Consider the following 24464-nt stretch of genomic DNA (forward strand, 5'->3'; position numbering starts at 1 on the left):
AGAGGCAGAGGAGCTTGTAGAAGTACATGGAGTGGAGAAGGGAGTGTATGCAATAAAGTAGATAGCATGTGGTTAATCCTTATTATGGGTGGAAAGCCAAAACAGGCTCTGCAGTGCATACATGTGGGTGTTGTACAAAAATTGGACATATTTTGGAGAAAATTTATTTAACTAATTGAACAAAATTAATTTAAACACTGTTGAACATGAGGGGAGACGAGGGGTGGCCATGAGGGGTGAAGGGCAGTCGTGATGGGGAGATCATGAGGGGAGAGGAGGGATGGCCATGAGGGGAGATTGTGAGGGGAGGAGAGGGGTGGCTGTGAGGGGTTAGGTATGGCCATGAGGTGTGAGGGGCAGTCATGAGGGGAGATCATGAGGGAAGATCATGAGGGGAGAGCAGGGACAGCCATGAGGTGTGCAGGGTGGCAACTATACAGTGTAGGCCACTATGGCGGGCAGATGAGGGGGGGCTGTGAGTGGAAATCATAAGGGGCAGCTATAAGGGGAGATCAGTTTGTCCTTAGTGACATGGTTTAGTGGTGGGCTTGGCAGTCCGGGGTAACAGCTGGACTTGATGATCTTAAACATCTTTCTCAGCCTAGTTGCTTCTGTGATTCTATTCTGTGATTCTATGTTTTCTCAGTCATATCTCAGTATCAGTACTCTATTCTCATCCTCTTTTGACACAGCTGGCCACTCGCCACTTCCGGAACAATTCTCCTCTGTTAATGTCTGTGATTCATCCTTTTATTTCCCCCTCATTTTTCTTCCACTTTTTGCCTATACTTTCAAGGAAGATAATATCAGATTACTCTGTTCTTGGTCCCTCTATCTTCTCTTTTTACAATCTTCATCCTGTTTAATCTCACTGTGCAAAAAGTCAACTACCAGTTCCTTGCTGGGTGTGTTTCAGTTCCAGGTTTGACTCCTGTTTGGACTATGATCTGAGTGAATAACTGTTACAAGACTAATAAGCAGACATCTTCATCTCCTTCAAATTCTCAGCATGACCTTTTACATCAGACTAAATAATAACACATTGCTGTATGCTACTCAAGTGTGTAATCTGAATAACATCTTTCTTTTCCAGTTCTCTATCTACTTCTAAGCAAAGACTACAGCTTTGCAGACTTTCTGGCCTTGACAAATGCAGCTGTGAAGACCTTTAATTGTCTACCCTCTCCTTTGGAATACGTATCTTGTTCTCCATTTCCTATAAAAGCAATTGCAAAAGAGGCTACAGCAAGCGTTAACCGCTTATGGTCAAGCAGTACAAGGCACTGTAACCACTGCTAATGTAACCCATACCACATGTTAAAAAAATACATGAAACCTAACCTTTTTCAATGTAATTTAAGCCTTCATTAGCATAATAAAAAACTTTCAAAATAAATCACCACACTCTAGTGAAAATTAGCACAATAAGGAAAGTTCTCACAGTACAGACTTTGTTTGCTGAATTCCAACATGGAACAAATATTTATGACACAGTTATAAATAGAATGTATAATGGAAATGTTGACACTGTGATAATACTCCCATGTGATAGACCCTACTTCATCTTGTCCTTGGCTGGACACTGTGACAGACCAATATGAGAATTTACTGGAGCAGGCCAACAGTGGGAAAGTTCTGTGTCCTGGAAGGAACTGTTCTATTTGGGAGCAAATTAATAAGTTTGAACAGGAGAAAGAAAGCAATTAAAGCTCTAAGGTAGCACTGACCTCTTTAGAAGCATAGAATAGTTAGGGTTGGAAAGGACCTCAAGATCATCTAGTTCCAGCCCCCCTGCCATGGAAAGGGCCACCTCACGCTAAACTATCCCACACAAGGCTTCATCCAACCTGGCCTTGAACACTGCCAGGGATGGAGCACTCACAACCTCCCTGGGCAACCCATCCCAGTGTCCCACCACCCTAACAGGAAAGAATTTCCTCCTTATATCCAATCTAAACTTCCCCTGTTTAAGTTTTAACCCATTACCCCTTGTCCTGTCACTACAGTCCCTGACAAAGAGTCCCTCCCCAGCTTCCTTACAGGCCCCCTTCAGGTACTGGAAGGCTGCTATTAGGTCCCCATGCAGCCTTCTCTTCTCCAGGCTGAACAGCCCCAACTTCCTCAGCCTGTCTTCATACGGGAGGTGCTCCAGTCCCCTGATCATCCTGGTGGCCCTCCTCTGGACTTGTTCCAACAGTTCCATGTCCTTTTTATGTTAAGGACACCAGAACTGAACATAATACTCCACTTTCTCTGAGGTTATACCTGTAATTAACAATCCCATGATGGCAGCTCAGACAGGTATAAGTAGGCGAGAAGACAAGAAGCTACTTCAAGATAGCAACACAGCTGAGGCAGCACTGAAAGCTAGTCCAGGCTAGCTGCCTTACTATCTAGACAGTTTTGTAGTCAGATCCTATAGCCTTTACTAAGCAACCACAAGTTGTATCTAGATGCAAATTAACTAGATGAGTACTTAATGCAAGCCTGTGAAAATTACAGTGATTATAACAGCTTTACTCCTCTACAGGAAACTGGTTCTCTGTTATTAGTTTTAAAAGTAAATTTGTTCAAACCCCATTATGCACATTTTTTTCTAAGTAAATCATGTGATTATGTGACTCAAAAGTATCTTGGAGAGACTAAGAAAGCATCCTGAAGAATTAAGGCTCCTTTCTCTCTCACTCTTTTGTCTTCTCCCAAGAAAACTCTCTTGTCCCAGATGCATGCAGGAACACTTGAGGAGTGGGTTGAGCCAGCATGTGTGCATGGCTATGGGGCAAGAAAAGTGCAGAATGCCCGGAAGCTGGATAGGCCTCCCACTGGGCAAGAGGAAAGATGTGGAAGGGTAGGGGCATCTGTACTTAGGGTTTGATGAGATCAGCAATAAATTTGGCAGTCAAGTTGTGAAGACTGGTATGACAGGAGTTATAAAAGGAAATGGGAGAACAAGAATAAAGCTTGAGATTGATACATTTTCTTCTAATACACTCTCTTTCTTTGATTACTAGATACAACAGAAGTGCCTTAGGATACTTCCATAGGCTCTGGCTTCTCCAGAGTTGTGTAGAAAGAGGAAGGAAACTGTAGAGAAAAGAAGCCATAGCAAGAATCCTGACAACAGTTGTGTGAGGATGATTAAGCCGTATGTCGAATAATTTCAGAAAATGAATAGGCTCTTGTATGACTAAGAATAACTAGTGAGCTTCCGTATGCTTTAAGGCACAAACTGATGGCATGGCTGGTAACTCTAATCAGGCAAAATGCTCATTGCAATTTTAAAATAAAAATATCTGTCCTGGTCCATATGCATTTAGCCAGTACATTCCAGTTAATTAGCATCAGGCAGAAATCTCTCTTTCCTGTCCATATGGAGTTTGCATTTTGTGAACTGGAGGAGGTGGAGATGGTAGAGAGGAGGAAGATGGGAAGAATGTGTTTTCTTCTGAGGCTATGGACATCCACCACTGGTCAACAGAATGTAAACCACGGTTGCTCTTCAAGGCATTAGAGGACATTAGAAATTGCCTCATGAGAAGCTTAAAGTGCTTATTTCTGAAGTATTTAGAGCATGTTAATACTGATGCTGCAATGGTAACCAAGCACTGCAAGAAAAATACTGGTAAAACCTGACAAATTCTTAATTCTTTTAACTAGAAAATCTTTGTTCTCTCCTCATATATTTCACCTAAAGAAATTCTTCTCATCTCTTCAGAGAGTGTTAACTGATAAAACTGCTTTTTGATTTCTCTCATGCCTTGTTTAGGAGGTCAAAAGCTGGATGAATTGTTCTGGTGAGCCATGTATGTTCATCTGGCAGCTGGCTGGCCTGACAAATAATCTGCCATAAGACAATTCAGATCTGAATTTCCAGACCTTAATTGCTCCATGGTAAACTGCCCAGACCGCTCCTACCCTGCAGCAAAGTAGTTTTACCCCACTTTCGTTTAATCACATGTTATTCTTTCAAACTGAATGAGAGAGCAGTATCCATTTGCTGCAGGATATATATGCACACAGACAGTTATGGCGTAGCTGTCCAGCCTGTGCAAGTTCATACTTTAGCTTATCTCCAGATAGTGTGTTTACAACACTATATCCTAGAGATGGCCCGTGGAATTTAGAATCAATGGGCAAGCCAAAGGATCCATTAACCTTGTGCAAGACTAGAACAATATTCCCCCTTTCTACTGGGCGCCAAAAGCTTTTCTTTTCTGTTATGCCTTTGATACAGAGCTCCCATTAGTCATTTACCCTTCTCTAGTTTTTAACCAGAGACACAAAACGGCATTTGTTGTTTTTCTCTAAGCAAAGACAATCTCAAACTGTCCCTGGATGACTCCCTTGTATAAGGATATGACTCACGTTTCATTTGTTTCCTGTCCTGGTGTGCTCTTTTTTGACCTATCTACAAATTCAGTGATGCCTTAAGGAAACAAACAGGTCAAAGCTGGGATTTCTCAAAATTCATTTTATTTGGTGATAAAAAGGCCAGTGAAGTGTGGCCTCTATAAAGACTGCATGGTTTGTCAAATCTACAAAATGTATAGTCTTGTGAGTAGGGCTCAGTTATACCATCTTCATATCTGCTAATCACTAGCTAAATCTTTGCTATAGCAAAAGCAGCAGCCTGAGACTAGCATGAACAAGCTTAGGGAAAAACAGCTCCCTGTAACCTTGCAAGTCCTTACATCACGGCACTGACCTTTTCAATCATCCTTTCTTTCCTTATACGCATATATAATGTAATCAATTACTGGGAAAGCTAGATTTCAAGATTTCCATGGTACCCCAGCATTCATGATTCAGGCTGACATTATTATTCTTACTCGATGGATGCTACTTTGCTTCCTACCACTTTGTTCTCCTTTCAATCTCTTTTTAAAGAACCTCTTGGCAGCTTCTGATGAATGTCTTAATGAACATAAAACTGAAATGTGAGAGAAAGTAACTGGGAAGTAAAAACTGTCATGGTACAATGAGTAATGAATATTCACTGTATTTATAAACTGTGTGCAATAGTAGGCTATATGGCCCAGAAGGATGCTTTTTAAGAATCTGAAGTTTAAGAGCTTTATCAAAAGATTGTCAGATACTTAAATGGAGTTAGGCCACAGGTAATGCAGAGATCACCAAGCCAAAAAAAAAAAAAATAAAAATGCATAACTATTGTTTACAGAGAGGTATTTGTATTTCACCTTTTTTTTAGCCTCTCTTTCAAGAGACTTGTTGATACACTACACACTTTCATATACTGTTGTTGATATACTACCTAATTTTATACTACATACATACATATATTTGCTGCTGAGAGCATGCTTGCTTACTGTACTAAGCAATTCAAACAATGAGAGAAAAATTACATTTTCCCTAATAACTTCTTTTCAAGATGATTGAGCACAATGGAAAGCTTTCTCTTAACTATAGTTATGGCACTGAAAGACAATATTTATTATTACCTTATTAATGCTTAAAAATTATTATTAATATTAATTAATATTAATACTTATTAATTATTCACTTAGTAGCACTAACAGAAAATTATAAAGGTACTGTAAAAATAAAAAGCTCAAGCAACAAAAGAAACCTGAGAAGTCGCTATTTGGAAGCAATGATGGTTACCTTGTTTTCATTCAAACATATGAAAAATGCTATCAGAGAAACAGATATTTACTACTGTTTATGTCAGTGATGGTACAAGCCTAAAAAAATTACATATTTTATTACCATAAATGACAAAAGCAGATTATAACACTCTTCAGTAACTCATAGCATGACACCTGAGAAAACTTAAGTAAGGAAGTATGTGTACAGGTATGTCTCGAGGTTTAACTGGTACCACTCAGAATGTATCTCAAAAGGGCATTGTGAACACTGAGGATGGAAAGTATCTTTGACATGATAGTATTTGAAAGGACCATGAAGATGCATGAATCTGGTGTTTTGATGAAGTTTATTTGGGATAATTGAAATTCAGTTAATATCTTGGTATCTTAAAGTTATTTAAGCAATGGAAATAACAAATTTTCTTTCAAATGTATATAAATATGCTGTATTTTGACATTATGAAAATACTGAGGTAATTTAAAACTTAGACTCCAAAAGAGGTATTTATCTTTTGAAAGACACAGCAGACATTTCCACACAAAGAAGAGTAAGTGAACTTTAAGAAATGTTCTGTTACACGTACGCACATACAGCTGCATTTGGGGAAGGGATACAAACACTTCCCTTCTGTAACTGGAATAGAAGTTTTAAATGAGAGCAAAATAAGAATGCCACACCTTCTCCCTCCAAATCTCAGCAAATTTGTCAGAAATGCTGCTTCACTTCCTGTGGCAGGAAGTACAAAAAGCCACCTAACAAATTCTTGATCTGGGGGATTTCTTGGTGTCAAATTTCATGCCATCAGGTATTTGTGTTTTCTCTTGAGTACTCTACCCATTTCTTTATTTCAGAGGTTTGGCAGCTTTGAAATGCTTTCACTCCAAATGCCTTAATTCCATCTTACTTCTATTATCTATCAAGCTTTCCTTTGACAGGGTCCCTGTTTTTCACATGGCTAAGCTTATGACTTCTTAACTCATGACTGATAAGATGAACTACTGCTATAAATTTCTCTTTACAACTACCTGAAAAGAGGATGGAAATAAAAGGTGGCTAGTCTGTTTTCTCAAGTAACAAGTGATAGTACAGGAGATAGGACAAGTAGCAAGCGATAATGACCTTAAGCTGTGTCAAGGAAGGTTTAGACTGGGTATTAGAAAAATGTCTTCACTGAGAGGGTGATCAGGCATTGGAACAGGCTTCCCAGGGAAGTGGTGGAATCACCGTCCCTGAAAGTGTTAAAAAAATGTGTAGATGAGGCCCCCACTGACATGGTTTAGTGGTGGACTTAGCAGTCATGGTGTAAAGGTTGGACTTAACGACCTTAGAAGTCTTTTCCAACGTACTTGATCATATGAAAATTGGAGTCCATCCATTAATGGAAGAATGAAATAAAAAAAGAAGGTGACGGGTATCAGTAGTTAGTACAGGCCACTAATGTAAATCCATGGAGAGGCTGTACTGAGGTAGTTTCCAACAGTGAAAGGTTCATATTGATACTATTTTAAAGCTAGCAAACTTTTACTACTGGAAATAGCTCTGCTGAGCTTTGCCTACAGTCTCAATAGCCATGCTCAAGACAGATGAATTTATAACAGGATGTGTGTAAAGAAAGAGTGCAAGACTGATATGAGGAATGGAAATTCTAACCTGCAGGAGATGACCAGCCCTCGCCTTACATGCTAAACAGAGTGCTTGAGCCCTCCCAGCCCCTAAACACATATTGCTCTCTACAACCAAATACTCAGAAATAAAATAAAACCAAGTATTCTTTAAGCTAACTGACAATAATGATTTATTAAGAACTTACATACAGTGGTTATTTATGCTAAAAATTGAAGGAAATTGTGAATTGCTAGAAAATGTTGAGGAATGTTGTTTGATTTTGCAGGTCGTGATATTAGCATGCATCCACCATATGGGTACATTTAAGAATAAACAGGTCTGTGTCTCGAACAAGGATGTGCAGAAGGTGACAGTGAGTGAAAATGAATGTCAAAGCTATTACCTATATTAGCATACAACTGCAGGCAAGTCCTTAAAAAGTAGTAGTGAGATATGACTCATGGATTTGACAGGTTAAAGGACAGACTTATAAAGACATTGAATTGGCAAACAGAATGCCATTTTATCTATCCAGTCTTAAGCTAAAGAGCACTACAGTACACAAAAATATTAACCTCATGAAAAGACACCAGAAAACCAAAGCAAAACCCACTTCGCTTCTTTCTATAGCAACTTTCCGAGCCATGTGGCAGGTGAAAATGGGTTGCAATGATGGCACAGGTGACACAGGCTTAATTCTATGATATTTTGAGTATGGGACTAATGTTCCATGGAGCACCACAGGCAGAACATGGAAGGATTCCCTCATGTATTACGTGCAATGCTACAGCATTCTCTAGAATTCAGGCCTTACCCAACCGAGACTGTGTTCGCTTGGACAGTAAAAAAGCTAAGGATCTTTCCCCTAATAAACACATTATAGAAATAACTCAGTTTTCTGTGGATTTATGCTCTCTGAAGTCTGCCTGTGGCACTGACCTGATGAAGCTATTAATTTGAGGCAAAGTTGCATGCTTGATACTGTCTTTTTGACACTCAACTGTTTTTACACAAAGCAACAGTCATCAAAGGATTAAAAAGTGAAAACAAATTCTCCTTTAGCAATGTACACTCTTCATGACTTACGCATGACAATTGTTTCTGTCCAAATGAAACATTCGAACTGAAGTCAACTTTTTAGCTTAACACAGAACCTTTTCACTGCAATAAAATTAAACAAAATGAAACAAAACAAAAACCAAACCAGACACACAAAAAAAAAACAATCTACAATTACCTGGTTGGTAGAAATTTGGTGAAAGTTCTCTGGCAACTGCTCTTGCAATATCACATTCCTGGCGAGCAGCCTGAGCAGCCTGATCTGCAGCGTCAGCTTTAGCTCTTGCATGTGCAGTTCTGTACAGAGTAGAAAACAGTTTAGATGCAGAGAAGTCTTTTATGAGTTGCATCAGTAACATGCAAGCAAAGGACTATTGTCCTCAGCTACCACACAATATATGGGATAGTGCACTCTTATGCTCACTTGCTATAAGTAACTGCAAATCAGTTAAAATATTTTGGAATCAACACATTATTCCTCTCAGTCCTTCAGTCCTGCTGAAGTTAATTGCAGGTACAAAATTTACAGCCCAAGCTTATAATTAAGATTTCTAAATAGAAGTAAATAGTATGTGACCAAAACCTGGGATTATGATTTTAATACACGTTACCAGAATGTGCATAGAAGTGTACGGAAGGCTGGACTGGGCCATTACACTGACTTCTAAACAGTGATCTGTGAAACCAGGATACACAGTGGTCAAGACGACTGTGGGATTCATTTCCACAGCATTTTCAGCATGTCAAAGTTCACGCTCACTGCTGGATGCCATATAAAATTTTTTGAAGGGCAAACTTGAGGTATGTTGGCCTAAAAAAAAAAAGAGAAATCTTCCCACAATCAGACTATGTTGGAAAGGAATGGGATGGAAAATGTATTTGATGCTTCAATAGGCATTTGTATAAATAGGGAATTAACAGTTTTAAATGCTTGTAACTCACTGAATTTCAAATCCAAAACCATCTGAAAAGGCAACTTCTCTGAAGTCAAGACAGCAGTTTGAATACTTTTGTAAAGTAATCTGCCCTTTGCTTCCACTTTTATCCTTCTACTAGTTCTTAAAAAGTCTTAAGAACAGCTTGTGCATGTGCCTCTGATTCCAGACTGTGCAAATTGATAGTTGTGTGACTGCAGGATTGCATCACTGTTTGTCCCATCTTCCCTCCCCACCTCCTTTTTTAAACAGTCATCTGCTTAAAAATTCCTGATGGCAGCGATCTCTCTGTGCTTCCACAGCATTAGCACACAGCCTAGAGCTATGAATTGGTTCATTAGAATGGAGGGGAACCTAAGCATGGCAAACTGGCAGAGGTTTTTCCAGCTTCCAGAGATATTAACTTTTCTAAACCAGAAATATTGAATTTCACGATATCAGGAATTTTGTCATAACATTCTACTAGAAAACAGACATTTAAGTAAGAAGAAAAACGGGTAAGAGGACAACAGCAGCAGCAACTTCAATCCCGTGCGCCTGCTGATACTAACCAACAGCAATCAAATAAATGAAAACTTTCAACAACTTCGCTGTAAAAATTCAGTGTTGTTTTCAAGGAATACAGAAGAGTTCTATGTGGTTCATATGAAGCAAGAATTAAATGTTAGCATTAACCAGAATGAGCACCAGAAGATTAACAGTACAGCAGACTTTGCATTTCTAAAAGGATGTTTAATCCCGAAGGGTACTAGTATAAACACAGACATAAAAAACCCCCACATAGACAGTTTCATCTGTGGTGCCTGGAGAAGATTTATTTAAGTTACATCCTCCCTAAAATGTGTGTGGGGATAAATGTTGAATGTTATTTCAAAGCTTAGCTTGTCATCATTTACTAGTTAAGTATCTGTTCATGCTGCCTTCTCACAGGTCCCTGAAAAAAAACCCCAAAACAGCAAATAAGCAGTAACACCTTTAACTTGTACTTGGGGTGGAGGAAAGAAGCTGTTAATCAAAACAAACACACCGTATTACCCCATATGTGTTCTGTGCAGTTCATGAATGGTTGTACAGTATGTGCTTGCTTAGTAACAGTAATCAAACCCGCTCTTTCTGTATAATCATTATTTTCAATTAGATGAGCTATTCTTAGCTCCTGAATAATTACGTCTATGTAGCATAAACTTAATGAAGCAATCCTAGCACTGGGACAGTGTTTTGTGAGATAATAATGTAGTCTGCACACAGACAGACTAGACACTGATCATCCTTTTGTGACGATAGAACAACCAGACTATCCCCATATAAAAATAGTCTAATACTATTGCCCCCACTACAATAGACATTTTAAAAGCTAATATATTAAATGACCAGTATCAGGAAAACATACTGCCAGGATAATACAGTTCTTTATTGATGCCTGTGAACTTCACAGAATCACAGAATCACAGAATCCCAAGGGTTGGAAGGGACCTAAAAAGATCATCTAGTCCAACCCCCCTGCAAGAGCAGGGTAACCTACAGTACATCACACAGGAACTTGTCCAGGCGGGCCTTGAATATCTCCAGTGTAGGAGACTCCACAACCCCCCTGGGCAACCTGTTCCAGTGCTCTGTCACTCTTACAGTAAAGAAGTTCTTCCTGATGTTAACGTGGAACTTCCTATGTTCCAGTTTACACCCATTGCCCCTTGTCCTATCACTGGATATCACTGAAAAAAGCCTAGCTCCATCATCCTGACACCTACCCTTCACATATTTGTAAACATTGATGAGGTCACCCCTCAGTCTCCTCTTTTGCAAGCTAAAGAGACCCAGCTCCCTCAGCCTCTCCTCATAAGGGAGATGTTCCACTCCCTTAATCATCTTTGTGGCTCTGCGCTGGACTCCTTCAAGCAATTCCCTGTCCTTCTTGAACAGAGGGGCCCAGAACTGGACGCAATATTCCAGATGCGTCCTGCATTATTATACCCAAGAAGCAAATCATGCATCCTGTTCAAACATGCAGTATCAATTAGTTGAGGAATTAAATGGTGACATAAGTAAATAAGCTGGTGAAACTGTGCAAAGTACATCACAGTAGGAAGAAGCCAATGAAACAGAAGGTAAATGAGCACTGCTTTCCTTCACTGCCTTAAATCACACCTATTTTTCCAGCTCAAACTTCCTGCTATTCTGCCCCTTTTGTAAGCAGAGTCAGGAGTTCCAGCAGACCAGAAAGGGAGGAACTGTTCAGACACAAATGTTGCCAAGGCATGTCTCAGTGACACACTTGAACGGAGCCTCAGTGCTGCACTGTCCTGAGAGACGACACAGCACAAGGAATTAAATAGGCCCAGGAGGGTAAGGCACAAGAACAGCTTCTGAGCAGCCCTTTGACCAGTGAAAGAGAAGTGTGCACGTGGCTGTGCTGAGACGTTTCCCTGACGGCTTCCTCAGCAAGAATCACCGACAACATACGGCAAATGTGAAAAGAACATGAGCGCTGTGCTTTACCTGTGAACACAGGCATTAGCTGCATTGTTTTCTATTGCGGTTTTTGGATCCTTTACTGGTAACTTTATCAACGTGTACTTTATTATCTCAATTTGAAACTGCATGTTCAGAAATCTGTTTCACTTCCTGCACACTTACTTTACAAGTGTCAGACTCAAATAATTTTTCTGTTGCTATTTAATTTCCTGCATTTTGTTTTGTATTGTTTTAAATTCTGACTTCCACACTTTATTTGTCTGCATGTTTTCCAAATTACCTGCTGACACTGCAGCTTGGCACTGCATTTTGTTTGTAATTGTTTCATTTTGCCTTGCACAGATCCCCACACTATTAGAATGCTATTATCAGAGACTGGAGAAAAATATGTTAGTTTTGAATAGTTTATAAGGAAAGCTAATGAATTTGTAAGGGAGAGCTGTGAACAGGCAGGCCTTTGTAAAAATTCAGTCTCAGCAACCGTAATACACAATACACATCACTAACTTTTGAACCGCCATTTGTCTTTACCCGTGTATTTACTCAGAAATATCATCCTACCATTAATATTCCATGTGATGTCTCAAACAGGTGCTTGAAAGCTTTCAAACCAATACAAAATGAAAGTATTTAAACCAAAACAAATTTATATTTTGAAGAACAATCTACTACCTAGCTAATGAGTCCACAATGGTGGTAAATGCAATCAAGACAGGGAAAAAATAAAGTTGCATCTTGAGATATGGCAGAAATCAAACTGTACTTACATTAAAGAGGAACCCACAGCTATAAGCTCATGCAGAGTTTTGGTACCTGGTGACAGCATGTGCTGTTCCTACCAATCTCTGTTGCCAATGAACAAGGGCTGGAGGACCAATGGCTTAGTAACTTTGCTGTTAGAAATTTTACTGACTCATAAGGGGAGGTCTGATTTTGAAAGACGCCTGAACTTTCTAGACTGTGGGACAACCAATTCCAGTATCGATAACCTTTCTTTCCTGTGTTTGATTGGGTAGGTAAACATATACATATGACAGAATCACTGAAGATCACCCAGTTCTAACCCCCCTGCCACGGGCAGGGACACCTTCCACTAGACCAGGCTGCTGATAGCCCCATCCAGCCTGGCCTTGAACACTGCCAGGGATGGAGCATTCACAGCTCCTCTGGGCAACCTCTGGCAGTGCCTCACCACTCTCACAGTAAAGAATTTCTTCCTGATGTCTAATCTAAATCCCCTCTCTGTCAGTTTAAAGCCATTCTCCCTTTTCCTTTCACTACATCATCTTAGCTATACTCATGAAATTCTGAGCAGTCAGGGGTTTCTTATAAGCAGTCTCCCCTTCCAGCAATACTACAATCAGATTTCTATCTACTTCTGTCTGAAAAGTGACTTGAAGGAGGAGTACTGAGGACTGAAGAGCATAAACATCTATCTAGCATTCTGTAGCAACAATGCTTATATATAATGCCATGTGTCTGGTATGCATTATGCAATGTTTATCTAAATTTAAATGCCATTTAGAACTGCCCATCACCCTCCAGATTATTTTGTATTTCCATGGTATCCTTCAAAGGCACTTGTAATGCTACCTTATTCAGAGTCAACTAAAAATGTATGCAATGTACGTTTACTTTGTTTCATTTTTCAGCTTTTATTAAACACAGTGTTTCCAGCATAAAGCTTTCCAGGAGCTTGCTTTCTATTTCTTCAAATGATAGAAATAATTCTCTGTTTTCTCTTTGCCAAATACATGAAACATGATTATGCTTTTACTAAATTATCGTTAATAATCTTAAAACTTACTTATTAACAGATTTCCATATAGTAAAAAAAGCAGTAAAGGCTTAACCTACATGAAGTTTTCGGAGATATATTTCATTAATGAAAGCTATCAGGTTTGTCTGAGAAACATTACATATTGTGGGTCACTACCCATATCATCCTTTTTGAAACTGTAGTTATCTAAAAAAATATTTCCCATTTTCCTAATTATGAACTACAGTGATTTTTCTAGAAAGCAAAGAATATTCTGCTGGTTTGTTCCAGGTATGAAACTACCCAACATTTTTACATTTCTTTATGGCTATTTGAGGCTCAGTGCTGCAAAACTGAGCTCTGATAAAACTGCTAGAGAAAACAATAGCATTTCCAGGAAAAGATGAGCTGGAGATGAAAACTTTAAGGAATGATTCTTTTGGTAATTCAATTTTTGCCTTGTCCCCATTTTATTTTCATATTCTTCTGACACATATCAGTAATGAATGCTAGAGAATTATCTAGCATCTGTGCATTTTTTAACAGTGCAAGTGAGAGACTGCCATTTAACAAGTATGCTAGTCATCCTCCTCAGCTTCTTTCAGTGATAATACTGGCTGAAAAACAATATTCTGCTATGGTAGGGTTAAAAATACATATGTTCACAACTATGTAGAGCTAGCTAAGAATTGCTGGCTGTATCACTCTCAGCAACTCATTGCTGTAATATAGAAGTGAGGGTAGGTCACTGAATACCAGCAAGAAATGAGAATCTTTGAAACAGATGGAGAGAAAAGACTGACTTAGAGATACAGCAGTACAAGAGCTTCATGCCAGTGAAGAAAGTGCTCGTAAGCTGCATATTGAATTGGCTAAATGAGATATATGTCCTCAGTCAAGAACTGAACTTAAAACTCTTCAAAGCACTTTACTCGATAATCTCCTTTGTGCTTTGACAGATGTTAGTTTCAACCAGCCACACCTCCTTCACTCAGGAACTGGACTGTCTTGGTGCTGTCAGTAAAGTCTCATGTAGTGAAGCATAAGCAGATCTATTATGTACACGCTGTTCGCACATTGATTTGTATCATCTTACCTTGTGGAGTTTGCTTCTGAAAACTCCTCCTTCCCACCATAAATTCATTTCTGTTTTTTTTTTGTTTTTTTTTTTCAAGTCCAAACTCATATTAGAAGAGCTGAAAAAATACTAATCTATAGGTAACAACAGCTTAAAAATGGAGAAAATTCCTTACAATTGGCAAATGGCCCACTTGATTTTAGCACTTGGATAAAAAATAACCTGGGGGTAATGACTGGTTAGCCAAATGTCATTTTGCAAACACTTCACACACATGTAAAGATTATGGGTCCTGTATCTTATCTAGATTGCTTTGATTTAACATCCTTGGATTGTTTTCAGGGTTTTGGATTTTGTAACCTACGGCAACTTAATTAAAAAGCAGCATAAATTACGTGGAATTAAAAAGCCACATCAAAACGGACTAAAAGTTAACTCTCTGACATATCTCAAAGCTTAATGTAGAAGACTTACAAAGAAAAAAAAGGACTGATGTGTGTGTTTTACCTTATGAATTAGTTTTTGCTTCAGAGCTGTTTAATATTTTACTTTCATGATGTCTCAATACAAATTAAAACATACTATGGTCAGTTGGCAGATTACACAACTTCTGGATTCCAAAATAGGAAAAATGTCCAAAAACCCCAAATGGACAAATTAGTGTAACCTAAAGTTACTGTAACCTAAAGCTTACTGTAACCTAAAGTTCAGTGAGAACAACTCCAAAACCCACTGCATGAAACAATACTGGGAAACTAAACATCTAGCAAGTATGGGAGACTGTCATGGAAAGTAGCATAGAAGGAGTATGAGAATAATCTGACTAGTCCCACACACTGCAGCAAAAAGAAAGGTTAATGTGGTCTTTATACATGAGAGATGAAAATCAAGTATAAACAGGAATTTGTTCTTGCTGTACTACATAATTCAGACTCCATAAAACCACTGACGGAATAATGCCTAGCTCATCAATGTCTCAAGAAAGAAAAACAAATGTCAGGACCACAGAATAAATGAGGTTCGAAAAAGAAAAAATTTTCAACTTAAAACTTCTTGAAGATCTTTAGTGAAGAAACAACAGGGAAGACAAAATGGGAAAGACAAGTGTTTCAGATAAAAACTGACCTGGTCCAATGACAAAAACTGAATTTGGGCATAGTCAACCCTGAAATGTTTTGGGTATATTTCACAGAGAAAAAGAGAGATCTTTCTGAGTCTTTAAAATTATATGAGGCAGAGTACTAAAAGTCCCCTTTAATCCATTTTCTGAGAAAAGAATGGCACAGTCTTTTGTTTACAGGAAGTGGGATTAGATGGTTTAGGGACTGTTTACACTACGTATTTCAGACATCCGACATGGGTGCTCTGATTATCTCACTGGAGGCACTCGCTCTTACTCCATTAAAAATAAAGAACTTGAAATATTTACAATTTGCTCCTCTGAACTGTGTGGATGTTGGACTCCTGAAGTGGTCAGCATGAACATGCTCTGCTGTGCCTACCAATATGCGAAAAGTCCTATGGCAAACACCAGTCTGTGTGTTGGTAGAAGAACTGGGTTTGAACTAGATGATCTTTAAGTTCCCTTACAAGTCAAACCATTCTACGACCAGCTCCCTTCTTATGCCAAGATACACAACCTCTTTGCATTCTCCTTTAGACCTCTGTGGCCCACATCAATAAAACCAGAACTGCTCAGCAACTCAGAGGTACTGAAGTACACATTTCTCTAATTTACATTAGTCCCATGTGTACTCAGCAGTTCAGAAAGATTTAAGGTGAATGACGGACAGTATATATGAAAAAAAAAAGTATTTCTGAAAATTCACCTTTAACAATCAAGACAAATTAATACAGTTTCCTTAGTCTGTCTTTCAGGGCCTCACTCCTGCTCACCTGTTTGGAAAAAGACTCATATGCAGATGCCCGAATTTAAAAAGCAGTTTTAAACTGCTATTAAGCATCACCAGGGAAGCTGCATTTACATGAACCTCCCCCTAAACTTAGGTGTCCCACTAGCCTGGCATTATTTGTGTGCACACCAGATAATCTGCCCCTGAGTAATGGAGCTGGCTCTTCATGTGATGTATTCAATTTTATCTACTATTCTAGCAGGAGCTTGAATGAATGAAGTTTCGATTTCAAATTGACTGTACTTGACCCTACCACTGGCACAGAAATCTTGAAGATTGTCTTCAATTTCACCACGATGAACAGCAAAATTTCATGCAGAAAGCAAGTTTTCCTGTGGGGAAATTTGGGGAACATAACACTTAGAATCATAGAATAGAACCATAGAATAGTTAGGGTTGGAAAGGACCTCAAGATCATCTAGTTCCAACCCTCTTGCCATGGGCAGGGACACCTCACACTTTTTCCCCATTTTTGCTAACGGTAATTCACTGCTGGTATCTTTTCATGTCACTAAGTGCCAAGTACATCTACAGAAAAGCAGAAATCTTGATGTGCATTTGTCTATGATACTTTACAGGACAGAGTATATCCTATTTTATTACTAAGTCTCCTTAGTGAGCAGTATTTTTTTCCAGTTCCCTGGCCCCATAATGTTAATACCTGCAGACAGATTTTTTGGAAAGGGGTAAAGGAGTATCTGCAACAAATTTGACATTTCCGATCACCAAAGCCAATTATATTGGTTGACTGAAGACAACTTCAGAATCTAGCTGGAAGCATAAAACAAAACATGCACACTTGAGCTTCAGCTGCTCTTGATGACACAGTTAAGTGAAGAAAAAAAGAAAGTGATAAATATGTTTCTGTTCCCTTCATCATAAAATATGAGCTTCAAGGAAAAAGAACACATAATAAGCATCCTGCAATGAGAAGGTATAATTCCTGCTCAAGGAAATGGGAATACATGGACTGTTGTAATCATCTGACCAGACAATTTCTACAGTATGTTTTAGTGCATTGCACTTCCCCCATGCCGTAACCCTGTTCTTTACCCGGGACAAATGAAATAAAACAGTATGTATGATGACTGCTATCATCAACACCAGTACCTGGCAGCTACTCTAAACTGTGTGCAAGAAAGCAACAGCAAATCATCATCCCATGGATACAGCTAGATGAAATCCAGGAACAGCTTACAGGAAGAGACCAGAAAGTATGAAATCAATTGCTGATTTTTAGAAAAAATATATACTAAATCATTTTTGTTAGAATAACTCTAGTTATAAAACTTTTGAAAGCCTTATTAATCAGCAAAACTATATCAGATGTCATCCTTGACAATGCCTGTATTTCTTAATTTCTCCTTTGTACAGAGTTGATGCAGTTTTTAAAGGATTTTTTTTTTTTTTTTTATAAATTTTAGGGCAGGAAATGCCCAGATATTTTAGTAAGGAATACAAAAGCATTTGTAGAGCAAAATACATAATGTAAACCATATCTGATCTTTCCTTATATCATAATATATATAACTTGCAACACACTGGTTACATGACAATTACAGCACAGGAAATTACAGGAAAAAAAAAAAAAGTGAAAATTTACTTAAGTCTGTGGGTTTTGCTGGCTTCAAAAAATGTTAAGATAAACTGCCCAAACGTAAATACTTCTAAGAATATGCTTCATGCTTTTCCTAAATGACTTTGGCAGTCTCTCACTTATTAGATTACAGTTCTGGTATCAGAACAGAAAAAGTTGATTATTGTGCCTGTCAGACGGGAATATACTAAGAAAAAAATCACAACTCCAGGCTTACTGGCTTGGTGCTTATTTGTCTTCCAAAAGCTGCGGCACGCACATTTATTTCTGCCATTTTCTCAAAATAATAATAACAATAGTACGGAATTGAAATCTTCATAACCAATAAGAATAGAAAGGATACAATGAACATGGGATAAAGTTTAAATCTAAAATAGTTTTGGGGAGGCTTGAAAAAATACCTACAACATAATGGCAAACAAATTTTTATGAGATACAATAATGCAATTTAGGCATTTATAACTAAAAGAACGTGATGTGATTAAGCTCTTTAAATAACAAACATATTGACATGAATGCAAATAATCTGTGGCAATGTTTTTTTTTAACCGTCCTTTTAATATCTCTGAGTATTAAAATCTCGTGGAGAAACAGAACGTTAGTATTTTCACACTTTTAAAGGCATGTGTTCAGTCTTTGTGTCCTTAGCAGTCTGACAGCTAAAACTGAATTGGACTTATCTTTCCCTGCGTGGTTCATTTCTGTTCCCCCATCAGGTGCCAGATGTCTACAAAAACAGTACTGATAGAAAACTGTCTAGCAAACCATTCTCGGGTTAGTTTTCCTACGTTCAGTTGTTACAAATTCTCTGACATGTTTAAAGATAACTGTTAAAAAAAAATTCACAGAAATACTTGAATAACAGAAAACACTGATGTGTTATATCTGAACAGCCTAATCGGCAAAAGACCTAAGCTCTCCATTAAAGACAAGTGCACAAGTGTAGGGATGGTTGTATACGATTTGACTTTTCTCCAGGCTGGCAGATATGAATGAAGCTGCTTGTATTATATATTAAACATCGAGAGACTGAACAGTAAAAACAAGATAAGGAAAGACTATGATGATCCTTCCATCTGTAAACATGTAATTCCTCTTAACTGAAGGGCACTTCAGACTGAAAGTAACGTCAGATCCTTTCAGGCATAGAGCAGGTGACAGCTATTGCACAGGTTTTGTTATCTCCAGTGTGAAGGAAATGCAAAACCTGGGTTTATGACAAGCACAGTTAACAGCTTTAAAATAATCTTCTCTCATACACATACCCCCTCCCAAATAAAATATTTGTATATATGTACCCTTTGTAGCTACCTGCAATGCTGATAATAACACACAATTTGAATAAATAACCAGCATGCCCTATCAACTACCAGAAAAATTGAAAACCCAGGATCACTGCTCTCCGCTGGTTCCATAGGGCTGATTATCTTTCCTAGATGCCCAAAAGGCTTTTGTGGCATCCAGAGACAGCTGAGAGTTCACAGCAGCCTATTTAGTCCTGCTTAAAGCAGTCCTTGACTGCTTTGTTAATCTGAAGCTATGCAGATCTGCATGGTAAGGCTAAGGATTCCTTGTTGCATTCTTACACATTTAGCAGTAATCATCTGCGACAGTAACAACTTATTGCAGACTTAGGAAGCCTACTGTTTTGAGACTCTCTCAACATAGAGATGCTGGGGAGGGACTCTTCATCAGGGACTGTAGTGACAGGACAAGGGGTAACGGGTTAAAACTTAAACAAGGGGAAGTTTAGATTGGATATAAGGAGGAAATTCTTTCCTGTTAGGGTGGTGAGGCACTGGAATCGGTTGCCCAGGGAGGCTGTGAGTGCTCCATCCCTGGCGGTGTTCAAGGCCAGGTTGGATGAAGCCTTGTGTGGGATGGTTTAGTGAGAGGTGTCCCTCCCTGTCCATGGCAGGGGGGTTGGAACTAGATGATCTTGAGGTCTTTTCCAACCCTAACTATTCTACGATTCAATGATTCTATAGCCACTTGTGGTCTATTTGTTCCTTTTTTCCTTACTACAGTCCTTGTCTAGATTCTTGGCATTCTCCCCCACTCTCTTCTAGAAAGCAAATATCCTCTTTTCTGCATCACTAATAGCTGAATTGTAGTGCAAATACTACTACGTGCTATAAAGAAGGAAGTAAGTCCCAAAATAATCAATCCTACTTTCTTATTTTCCTCTCTTCACACAAACACAGATATACCAGACTTGCCAGATTATCTAAAGGTTGATGGGTTTTACTGACTCTCATGACTCTGACACCAGAGCAGCTGGTAATACAAGAATCTCCTATTAGGCAATACTATGCATTCCCCCTCCCATAAAAAAGCTGTTCCTCCTAAGGCCCAGTCTTGAGATCTGGGGCCCTGAAGGAAGGCAATTCTGAAGCCTCAAACCCAGCTCTCCTTGTAAAGTATCTTGTAAAGTATCCAGTCTCACCTCTGTGCCTGGCAAAAGCGTGGAGCAGATTCTCCTGGAAGGCATGCTAAGGCACATGAAAAACAACAAGGTGCTTGGTGACAGCCAGCATGGCTTCACTAAGGGGAAATCCTGCCTGACCAATTTGGTGGCCTTCTATGATGGGGCTATGGAACTGAAGGCCAGGGGTAGAGCAGTTGATGTCATCTGCCTGAACTTGTGCAAAGCTTCAACACTGTCCTGCACATCCTTGTCTCTAAATTGGAGAGACATCAATTTGACAGGTGGACCACTCAGTGGATAAAGAACTGGCTGGATGACCGCATGCAAAGAGTTGTAGTCAATGGCTCAATGTCTGGCTGGAGACCAGTAACAAGTGGTGTCCCTCAGGGATTGGTGTTGGGACCGGTCTTGTTCAACATCTTTGTCAGTGACATGGACAGTGGGATTGAGTGCGCCCTCAGCAAGTTTGCTGGTAATGCCAAGCTGTGTGGTTTAGCTGATATGCTGGAGGGAAGAAATGCCATCCAGAGGGACCCTGACATGCTTGTAAGGTGGGCTGATGCCAACCTTATGAAGTTCAACGATGACAAGTGCAAGGTCCTACACCTGGGATGGAGCAATCCCAGGCACAGCTACAGGTTGGGGAGAGAAGAGATTCAGAGCAGTCCTGTGGAGAAGGCCCTGGGGGTGCTGGTCGATGAGAAAATGAACATGAGCCGGCTTCAGTGTGCACTCACAGCCCAGAAAGCCAACCATATCCTGGGCTGCATCAAAAGGAGTGTGACCAGCAAGTCGAAGGAGGTGATCCTGCCCCTCTACTATGTTCTCGTGAGACCTCACTTGGAGTATTGTGTGCAGTTCTGGTGTCCTCAACATAAAAAGGACATGGATCAAGTCCAGAGGAGGGCCACCAGGATGATCAGGGGACTGGAGCACCTCCTGTATGAAGACAGGCTGAGAAAGTTGGGGCTGTTTAGCCTGGAGAAGAGAAGGCTGCATGGAGACCTCATAGCAGCCTTCCAGTACCTGAAGGGGGCCTATAGGGATGCTGGGGAGGGACTCTTCATCAGGGACTGTAGTGATAGGACAAGGGGTAATGGGTTAAAATGTAAACAGGGGAAGTTTAGATTTGATATAAGGAAGAAGTTCTTTACTGTGAGGGTGGTGAGGCACTGGAATGGGTTGCCCAAGGAAGTTGTGAATGCTCCATGCCTGTCAGTGTTCAAGGCCAGGTTGGACAGAGCTTTGGGTAACATGGTTTAGTGTGAGGTGTCCCTGCCCATGGCAGGGGTGTTGGAACTGGATGATCTTAAGGTCCTTTCCAACCCTAACTATTCTATGATTCGATGATTCTATCTGAAATAAGTTATGTTCCGAAATTGCAGATCCTAATTTAAAACCATTACCCTCATCCTATCACAACACTCCCCAATGAAGGGTCCCTCACTATCTTTCCTGTAGGCCCCCTTTAAGTACTGGAAGGCTGCTATAAGGTCTCTCTGAAACCTTCCCTTTCCTCGTCTAAACAACCCCAACAACTTACTTTGTCAGGTTGTGTACCAATATAAGATGGTCCTTCCTAGAGTCCATATAAATTCATTTTCACCTGAATCTGTACCTTACTGTATGAATCCCATGGGAAAAATGAAGGTCAGCAGCAGGGAAGGCTTCAGTCTTGCCTCAGTTCTTCTTCTGAAGCCTACATTACTAGGGGCTTAAAGGAGGAATGGAGGACATTCTTGAAGAGCCACTGGAAGAGCAGGGAAAGCAAACACAGGCCTCCTTGAAGAATTTGTAATTCAAGATGATCAGTGCAAGGTAATTAAAAGATTATTTTACATAATTAGCAAATTAATAACAATAATAATTTCTCCCCCAATGAAACTATAGTCAGAATTTCAGCTATATCTATCAATGAAGTGTATGTCTACTGAACATGGAATTTGACCTATTATGCTTAGCTGCCAATATTAAATAAAACATGAAGGCCCATTCCATAAGTAGCCTTGCTGCTCTGGCACGAGCACAGTCTGGCAGCAAGTGGATGTACATGGAATGTGATTTCTCATTGGAAAGGAGAAGTCACTTGGTAACAAACAGAGACTTACTCTGCAATCCATTAAACAAATAATATTTTTACTCTCTGTGAGACAGATGTGTGGTGAAAGGTCTGCTGAGATAAAGAAAACTTGTGCTATAAAATACAGCCCTGAAAAGAATTCCTAAACTAATGGGTTGGTTTGCAATGAATTCTGTGGAGCTCCTTTAATGTAAATTGAAATGTGCTGGCAGCAGGGTTTTTTTCTAACTCTCATGCAAGTGAGTCCATCTATAAAGTCTTGCATGGCTAACCTGTCTAGTTGCAAAGTAGTGCACTGAATATTCAAACTGTTGAGAAAATAGGGTACAAATTGACTTCTTTTTGAAGGCTCAACATGGAAGCTAGATTGCTATCTGATCACCAAGGTGGAATTCCACAGAGTGGCAGAAATACAAAGAAAGCTTTTAGGAGCTCTTAGGTCCAGGATTTTTATGTACTTTAATCAGAATTCTTACATGCAGAAATTTAACCTATCTGTAAGTTTGCTAAAAGAGCCATTACTGGAGAGGAGAATGATACCCTCTCCTCATGTTTAATGGGTATGAATAGCAATTGAAACCACAGGGCTGTACAATTCCACAGTATCTGGACAAAGAGCATACAAGTCACAACATGAATCACTGCACTATAGTTCTCTTTCATCACCTTGCTGTCTAGGTAAAAACAAAAGTGAGTTCCTTATTTTAAATACATCATATATTTTATAAAGAGTGACAGCACCACAGAAAAGTTCAAGATGCAACATCCTGTACCAGTAATTTCAGGTACATCACACATTATCTTCATAGAAATGCTGCAAACAATGACTCAGTCTTAGACTTTGAACATGATAAGATAAAATCAAGTATTAACAGCCTACAAGTGAGATAGCACTGGGACAACTTTAGAATTTTTTTTTGGACAGGAAAGAAATGGCCTTTCTTATCTACCTTGAGAAAATGCAGTTTCCAGTGCCAAGGAAACAGGAACCTCAATTACAGATCTTCTGTGAACAAAGGTAGATTTTCTTTGAAAAAGGCTTCAGAGAGAAAGAAATCTTTGGAGAAGGAAAGGACTTCTGACATGGAAGGCTGAAACTGAATGGACTGGACAGGAAAAATTTATATTTAAGGACCTAACCATGTGAGGTCCTAACAATTAGTCTTGAGGGAAGAGGGCAAGACAGAGTCTGAAGGGTCATATTTTCTAGTGTGGCTTAAAAAGAGATCTCTACTTTCTTGTTAAATTTGTCGGGTTGTCTCAGAAACAAGAATATTGTCAAAATAAAAGGAAGGCTGACTCCCACAACAGCATCTCAGGAACATTTGGCATGAGACTCCATCTGTGACACTGGGACAATTCTTTTGGCAATTGTCAGCAGATGTGTCAGTCCCCCACTGCCCATGGTAAGAGGTCCCAGTACTTTTGGTGAGTATATGCCACCAAATCTACACGCTGAAGAATCATGCGCTCTAAAAAAGTCCCATTTCCTCCAGAGCACCTGAAGCTACACAGCTACACATTCCAAGCCACAAATGGTTGGGACATCCAATGTGTACATTTCTTCCTGCAAAGCTACTTGGCTAACAGTAGACCCTTTTGTTTCACCAAAATGGAGCTCTTTGTTGTCATGAGAACAAGGTGTCACCCCACCCTATATGAAAAGATGATTCCCTGCCAGCAAGACCTGGAAGTCAGCCAACCAGCTTTAGCAAAGCTGAGGTATAGTTTCCTCAGAGAAAGGCCAAGTCGTCTGGGGTCTTTGTCCTTAGGTGTGCTTTTGCTTGACAGAATCCTTCTGTACAACTAATACTACTTAGGAGGCTCAGCTGGAGTCACTGTAAAAATATTCAAGCTCTTTTCTATAAATCAGTCACGCCTGTCTTTGGCTGGTGACTATAAAACTACACTACAGTGTTTTCATTGAATTT

General features: G+C 39.4%; 1 protein-coding gene across 4 annotated transcripts in view; it reads right to left on the bottom strand.

Annotated features, from left to right (window-relative positions):
• Positions 1-24464, bottom strand: part of JPH1 (junctophilin 1) — a 90143-nt gene that overhangs the window by 25977 nt on the left and 39702 nt on the right. For all 4 annotated transcript variants that reach the window (XM_065668455.1, XM_065668454.1, XM_065668453.1 and 1 more), the window contains exon 3: positions 8450-8568. In XM_065668455.1, the coding sequence (XP_065524527.1) occupies positions 8450-8568 (119 nt within the window). The remainder of the gene's footprint in view (positions 1-8449; positions 8569-24464) is intronic.

The sequence above is a fragment of the Lathamus discolor genome, chromosome 2 (genome assembly GCF_037157495.1).
Source record: "Lathamus discolor isolate bLatDis1 chromosome 2, bLatDis1.hap1, whole genome shotgun sequence".
Classification (NCBI taxonomy): Eukaryota; Metazoa; Chordata; class Aves; order Psittaciformes; family Psittacidae; genus Lathamus; species Lathamus discolor.